The 7,500-nt window shown below is 35.8% G+C and overlaps 1 protein-coding gene across 1 annotated transcript in view; it reads right to left on the minus strand.

The window, feature by feature from the left end:
- Positions 1 to 3,052: 3,052 nt before the first annotated feature.
- The window catches only part of gcgrb (glucagon receptor b), a 48,883-nt gene continuing 44,435 nt past the window's right edge, over positions 3,053 to 7,500 (minus strand). The window contains exons 3-9 of the mRNA XM_079615942.1: positions 7,306 to 7,402; positions 7,116 to 7,223; positions 5,961 to 6,055; positions 5,710 to 5,816; positions 5,462 to 5,609; positions 3,547 to 3,706; positions 3,053 to 3,374 (exon numbers count right to left, since the gene is read on the minus strand). Coding sequence (XP_079472068.1) covers positions 3,184 to 3,374; positions 3,547 to 3,706; positions 5,462 to 5,609; positions 5,710 to 5,816; positions 5,961 to 6,055; positions 7,116 to 7,223; positions 7,306 to 7,402 — 906 coding nt within the window. The 3' untranslated portion in view covers positions 3,053 to 3,183. The remainder of the gene's footprint in view (positions 3,375 to 3,546; positions 3,707 to 5,461; positions 5,610 to 5,709; positions 5,817 to 5,960; positions 6,056 to 7,115; positions 7,224 to 7,305; positions 7,403 to 7,500) is intronic.

Below are 7,500 nucleotides of genomic sequence, written 5' to 3' on the forward strand. Positions count from 1 at the left end.
AGTTTGCATTTTTGTTATAAGAACGTTCTCCAAATATTCAGTGTTGGTTCTGGGAATGTGAAACATTTCCAGTTTTCTTGACGTTAGAGGAACGTGTTTTAATATGTATAATGTTCCTCCATATTTCAAAATGAAACTGCATATTTAATAAGAAACAACATAAATCTGAGTTGCAGAACTTTATTTTATCCATCAGGAACTGATTGGATAGTCGATTAACAGGCAGACCAAGTTTGATTATAGTTTTTTCTTTTAGAATAACATTCCCTGGTAAATAAGTCCAGCAACTAGTAAACAGAGTGAGTTTAGATGTCATATTGACTTTAAGGTGTGTGTGTGTCCTTTCCTAATCTGAGCACTGATTACAGTTCTGAGTAAGAGTAGCAGGTGTCTTTAATTAGATGTTTCCATGCCAACGATCTGGTTCATTGTTATTTGAACAGAGGCGTTTTTTCCCTCAATTAATAACTATTTCTAATAAATCCCACTCATCACCTGTGAACATGAGTGCATCTGTTCCAACAGGGTGAGCTCATTAGCTTTCATAGGTATTTATTTGGTACGTTTTTTTGTCTTTCACAAACTTATAAATAAACGTATTGTTTTAATCCTCTAGACGAGTCTGAACTGGAACCAGTGTGAGTTTTTAATACCACAGCGGGACTGGTTTCTCAGCACATGTAGAAATCCAAATTAATTTATAAGTCAAATCCACACTGGAATTAAAGTAAAATTGTCTACGGCAGAACTCAATAATCTTTCAATATAAATTTGTGACAATGTTGTTTACAAAAATGTTTTACTTTGACTCTTCGCTCTTTAAAAAAAAAGAAAATAGGCACTTACAGAAGCTCCTTTAAACTGTTAGCCTATTTGTCCGTTTTACTTTTGTACTTATGGTATTTTTTGTAATTATTAAATGTGCTTTTATAAATAAACTTAAACTTGAACAGGGAAATGTTTTTGGGTGATATAAAAGCAGAAATGTAATTTTATAAAAGTACTCGCAATGATTCACCTGTTTATTAACTTGTTTTAATATTCCTTGAGCTTTTGTCCTTGTTTATTCATAAATGTGGCCTTGAGCTGCAATAGCACACAACAAAGAAGAAAACCAGAGAGGAAAATAAACCTATACAAACTCAACAGTGGGTTATGAAATATTTAGGGTCACCACATCACCCACTGATGATGAATCAAAGTAAACTCAAAACAATAAACAGAAAGGCATATAAAAGAGGGGGAGACGTAATAGATGTTTCCCCGCAGGGAGGAAAAGAGGAAGAGGGACCAAAATACAGAAGCCATGAGAGAGAAAAGCCTGAGTTACAGCGACTTCATCAACTCTTTATACTCGACATCAGCTGCTGACGAGCAGAACTGGAGCAGCTGATTGGTGCAGAAAGAAAGGGGCGTGGCTAAAGTCACAGGAGGTTCAGCAGGTCTCCAAACACTCACACTGATCCAGAATCAGGCGGCATGAGACACTGTTGAGAACTCATCAATACATTGCCTTTATGTGACCCTGGACCACACAATCAGCCTTATGGGTCAATTCTTTTTAATTGAGATTTATACATCATCTGAAAGCTGAATAAATAAGCTTTCCATTGATGTATGGTTTGATAGGACAATATTTGCCCGAGATACAACTATTTGAAAATCTGGAATGTGAGGGTGCAAAAAATTGAAACATTGAGAAAATCACCTTTAAAGTTGTCCAAATTTTGCTGCATTCACTCACAATAATATATTTTATATATATATATAAATATATATTTATTTAAGGTAGGAAATTTACAAAATAACTTCATGGATCATGATCTTGATCTAGTATCCTAATGATTTTTGGCATAAAAGAACAATCTATAAATTTGACCCATATAATGTATTGTTGGCTATTGCCACAAATATACCCGTGCTTGTGACTGGTTTTGTGGTCCAGGGTCATATATATATATATATATATATATATATATAAAAAAAAAAATATATATATATATATCGGTATATACTGTGTACTGCACTTTAAGCACACACAGCCACGCATACTAATGAGATCACAATGGTTCACACACATGCAGGAGTTTCTCACATTAGTGTGTATTATTAAAGAGCAATGGGCCGCTGTACGAGTGTTGGCTCTGAACACGACTTTTAGCGGAGATCGAGCGAGTGAACGGCTCATAAAGAGCTGATAGTCTTCAGTCTGCCGGACGGTTATATCTGAGCGGATCCCACACACACTCACTCCATATCTGACAGGACGTCAGGATTTACTGTACGACTCCCACAGGACTTCACTGCCAGATGTGTGTTAGGGGAAACATTCACTACAGTTGTTTGTACAGCCCTCGAGCGGCTCATTGCTTGGAGAACAACATTGAGATAGATAACAATTCAATTAAAAATTATTTTATACATAAATCACTAATAAGATTTTTTTTAAACCAATTAATCAATGTATCAAATATAAATAATTGACAGATAAAATTAACTAGAATATTATGTATTATCAAATATAAAATAATGTATTTATTATATAATTATTTATTATAAAAACTAAATATAACCGATATTTTAACACTGATTTCTCTCTCAATTCAATTTATTTCTCTCTCTCTCATTCTTTTTATATTGAATCAGTTTTTCATATTGTGCTTTATCATTTTAATTTTAGTTATTAATTTTTATTTTTTTTACAATATATCTAGATATTCTATTCATTTAGTATTTCTATTTTAATTCAGTATATTAAATTAAATTAAATCAAAGGAAAGTAAAAATTTTTGCTGCTAGCTGAACTATTTTTTAAAATATTTTATTATATTTCAGTTAATGTTCATTGTAACGAAAAAAAAAATATTTTATGGATTAATTTTTAGTTAACTATAATAGACCTGCTTTCATGATTTTTAAAACCGCGTCCAGGGGGCGGGGTTTATGTAAATTCTAGGGTTGGTGATGTCACTAACCCGGGAGGAATGTCATGTAGTCTCTACCAGCCGTTTGTTGTAGTCCTTAAAAAGCGATTTCTTTAAAAGAAAATATCTCCCTCTGCTTTGAACTTTGAGCGTTGTAACTTTGCAGATGTTGTTTATGCTCAAACAGCAACATTACACACTAACTAAAGTTAGAAAAGTGAAATCATAATCAACCACCCCTTTAAAATCTCTAAAATCATCAGAACAGAAGCTGATTTAAAAGCGGTGGGCAACAATGATGAAGTGTGTTTGACATCTTATCTAATGCAAAGACAGTTTTAAGTGTCCAAACTCTTTGTGTAGTCAGAACTGAAGTGAAAGACACGTACTCTTCATTCTCATACAGGTATTTGACGGTCATCCACGGCAGCACAAACATGAGCGGCGCACCTGCAACACAACACACACACAGTCAGTCTGCCAATCAAAAGCCTCAGCTCATTCATATTCAGACACGCTTATCTTCAATAAACCACTTCAAAGTCAGAAACACTTCAGACGTTTCCTCAAACGCCTCTCGGTGAAAGTGGAAACGCAGATAGAAGGTTGTAAGCTCACACACCCCAGCCGATGCAGAGGTAAATGTAGAAGTAGTTCCTCTCGGAGAAGACGGTGATGACCAGAAGACTGTGCAGATACAAGCCCTCCACCAGCAGCCAGCAGTTGTTGGCCATCACGCTGTACTGCATCATCACCATGGCAACACGACAACCAGTCACCGTCTGAGGAACGCATGCAATATGCAAATTCAGCCTCTGATGACACACCCCCCGACCAATCACAGACCGTCTGATGTACGGAAGAATGGAAATCATTATGAAAATGATGGATATATAACGGATTTTATTCATTTTAAAACACTTATAAAGAATATTATACGACTGCAACAACTAATCAAAAATTAAAGTAAAACTAATCGACAACACATTTGATTATTGATACTACACAGATCATTTCACTATATATTTTCCCTATCTTTAAACGTGCACATTGTTTGGAGGATAACGTTGGGCAAGATGTGTAAAAATGTGTACTCATTTTAAAAATAATGGATTAAAAAAAAATATAAAATGATTAATTAAAAAAATCCAACAATTATTCCTTATTAAAAATTATTCATTAATAATATTTAATTTTTTTTCCTCATCTGATTGATTGATCAAAGAAATAAATGGACAGGTCCTAGAATATTATATTTGATTATATCATGAATAATTTATTATCAAAACAAAATGTAACAGTAATTTTAAAACCAATTTTCCATAAATGTAAAAGCAACTGGAGAAAAAAGTTAATTGTTCAAATACACTGTATATGTTTCCCCTTTGATCAAGGGGGTGGGGGTGTTATGGATATGTGGTGTACATTTTTTAGTAATCAAAAAGCATGTCTAATTAATTGAAATCATGACATTTATACAATTATTAAACGTATACAAAAAAAATAAAAAAAAATCTATGAAACACGAATTTGGTGTTGTGTTGTTTTCTGGTAATCAAATGAATACGTAATTTTTTTTTTTATCATATAAAATTAAATGATGAATTAAAAAATTAAACGTCACACGTGCTTCAGTGTGTGTGTGTGTGTGTGTGTGTGTGTGTGTGTGTGTGTGTGTGTATGTGTGTGTGTGTGGGGTAAATGAAACTGCGCGTCGTCTGCACCATTCATTCACACAGAACATGTAGGATTCATATAGTATTTTTGCGGTTTAATATTCACACACACTAGTTTATATCGCGGTTTGATTTCATATGTACTGAACAGCTTTTTTATTTATTCATCAAAATGTTTTACAAATTCCATGAAATTCCGCTTTATACAGTAAATTCAGTTGGCATCTCCACAGAGGCTGGCTTTTCTTGAGTTATCTCTTCGGATTTTGTTGCTTTTAAGAAATTAAAAACAAATGTTTGCCTTTTTAGGATTGTCACCTTCTCCGTTCCTCTTCGACATTCTTAACACTTCATGGAGCAGTTTTTTGGATTTATTGTATATATATATATTGTTGTCATTCTTTCGGGGGGAGGGGGGGTCGTTTTCAAAACAATGGGCAAACACTGCTTTATTAAAACAAAATGTTATATATTATATATAATTATTAATTAAAAATATATATTAAATATTATATGTGTGTGTGTGTGATGTTAACAAATAACACTTTTTAATAAAACCGTATTTAAAATAAATGTGAAATATATATATATATATATATGCTCAAGATTGTGTTTTTTTTCAGCAAATAAATAAATGAATAGTTTTAGCTGACTGGAACTATAATCTCTCATTCACACAGTTCTTTGCTCAGTTTCACATTTGCTCTTCCATGATATACTGGAAATAATCTGACCTATATCAATGCAAGTCGGTGTCCGTTTACAGAAGGAGAGTTTTAAAGAGTAACTGTCCGGCAGTTTCCTCTGGCTTCAGCTGCACCTGTAAACGACAGGGGTCATGTGACACCTGAGCGCCCGTACCTGTCCGCTGACCCAGCGCTGCCCCTGGAAGCTGTGAGTGCTGCTCATCCGGTCCAGGAGAGCGTCTTTGAGGAGGATGGAGAGCGCGCGCAGGATGAAGGAGCCGAACAGGTTCATGTGGATGTTGTTCCTCATGCAGTGCAGCTTCCTGAGGGAAACACCAATGGGAGAACGGAGATCTGTGATCACATGGTCAGATACATGTTTCATACAGTATATGGTCAGGTACGTGTGTAATATATGGTTACCTGAACGAGACCAGGACGGCCAGAGCGAGAGTTAGCGCTGCCAGAGACAGTGAGTATCCAACGGTGTACATGACTCTGAACTTACTGAGGATCTGACCGTACTGCTTCTGCACACACACACGCACACACACACACACACACACACACACACACACACACACACACACACACGGAGAGAAAGAGGGATTAGCTGACCGTTAGCGTCATCATGGGTTAAAAGCCTCATTAAGTCATTAAACTGGCGTTCTCACCTGTCCAGGGTCGTCCTGCTCACACTCGCTGGTGTTTTTCCCATGAGCCCACCTGCCGTCAGCGCCACACACACGATACACCAAGCCCTGATGAACTGACCAAACACAGCGGAAACACACTCCGGTCACAGCTGGACTGAGTCTAATGCACTTTACATTCATGAAGACCAAGCCATATTACTGAGATCCCCAGCGATGCTGAACCAAAACCACAGATAAACTATTACAAATCATTTACAGGAACTGAAATAAAACTAAAATAAGTAGAAAATAAAGAGTAGGCTAAATGAAAAACGTAAACTTAAAAACCTTGTTGAAATTTTGCCTTGGCTGAAGACAAGTTTTAGTTGAAGAACTAAAATGACCAAAACTAACACTGAAATTAAAATAAATCAGAGACACACACACACACTGTAACATATCCACTGGAGGTAAGTTGAAGAGAGAACCCAAATGCAATTTATTAACAAAACGTGTTCAAACATAAAACAATCCCATGAAACTGGGAACAAGAACAAGAAGCATTCAATACTCGAACAAGACAGGGCAAACATGAGGGATTAAATACACTGACAATTACAAGAAACATCTGTGAACAATGATCAGACGATTAACCAATGACAAGACACATGGCAGGATCACATGACAAACAGGCAATCACATGACAAGACATAGAAACATGACAATGACAAGAACAAGAAACTAAACCCAAAACATGACACACACACATATATTAATATAGGCCTATGTATATTAATGTAAGCTAAATTATGCTTTTATTGACACTAAAACATGCTTTCACTGTCCAAATTGTTTTCTAAATTGTTAACGCTGTGGCATTTTCTTCTTTAAAAAAATAGTGATATGATCTCTCTGACTTTACTTTTATTATAATAAAAGCATAATTTAGCTTACATTAATATACATAGGCCTATAACCTATATTAAAATAAACAGGATGAATCGGGACATGCAAACTGACTGATATTTGAAGTAAAAAAATCATTTTAATTTGTAATTTAAACAAATTGTTAATGATGTCAGGAGTAATTCATGACCTGAAAATGACCCATATGTACTGCTTTATAATCGGACATGTTGATCATATCTCAGAACAGGACTGCTATTTCTGTCAGGAGTGAGTTTAAGGCTTTACCTTTGCGGTACCAGGGCAGATACCAGGGGCAGGACACGTTAACCGTGGCGCCGGCGGGGCCATCGGGCCAACACACGTACTGATCAAACGTCCTGTTACACACCAGCCCTGAAACACACACACACACACACGGAGTGATGGAAACACTAGAGCATCATAAACACAGCAGCTGTTCATCAGCGAGTCGGACCTGAGGCTGGCGGTGTGTTGGTGAAGCTCTGAACACACTCATTCGTGTAGATCCTCCATTGTTCCTGCAGCAGTTTCAGCGATTTCCCAGAAGACACCTGTGAACATTACACTTCAAAGATGATCTTCACTCAGATTAAACATGTACAGGAGTCTATTTCTGCAATATTACAGATGAACACACACTTTACAGAAG

The sequence above is a fragment of the Phoxinus phoxinus genome, assembly GCF_949152265.1.
Source record: "Phoxinus phoxinus genome assembly, chromosome: 6".
Taxonomy (NCBI): Eukaryota; Metazoa; Chordata; class Actinopteri; order Cypriniformes; family Leuciscidae; genus Phoxinus; species Phoxinus phoxinus.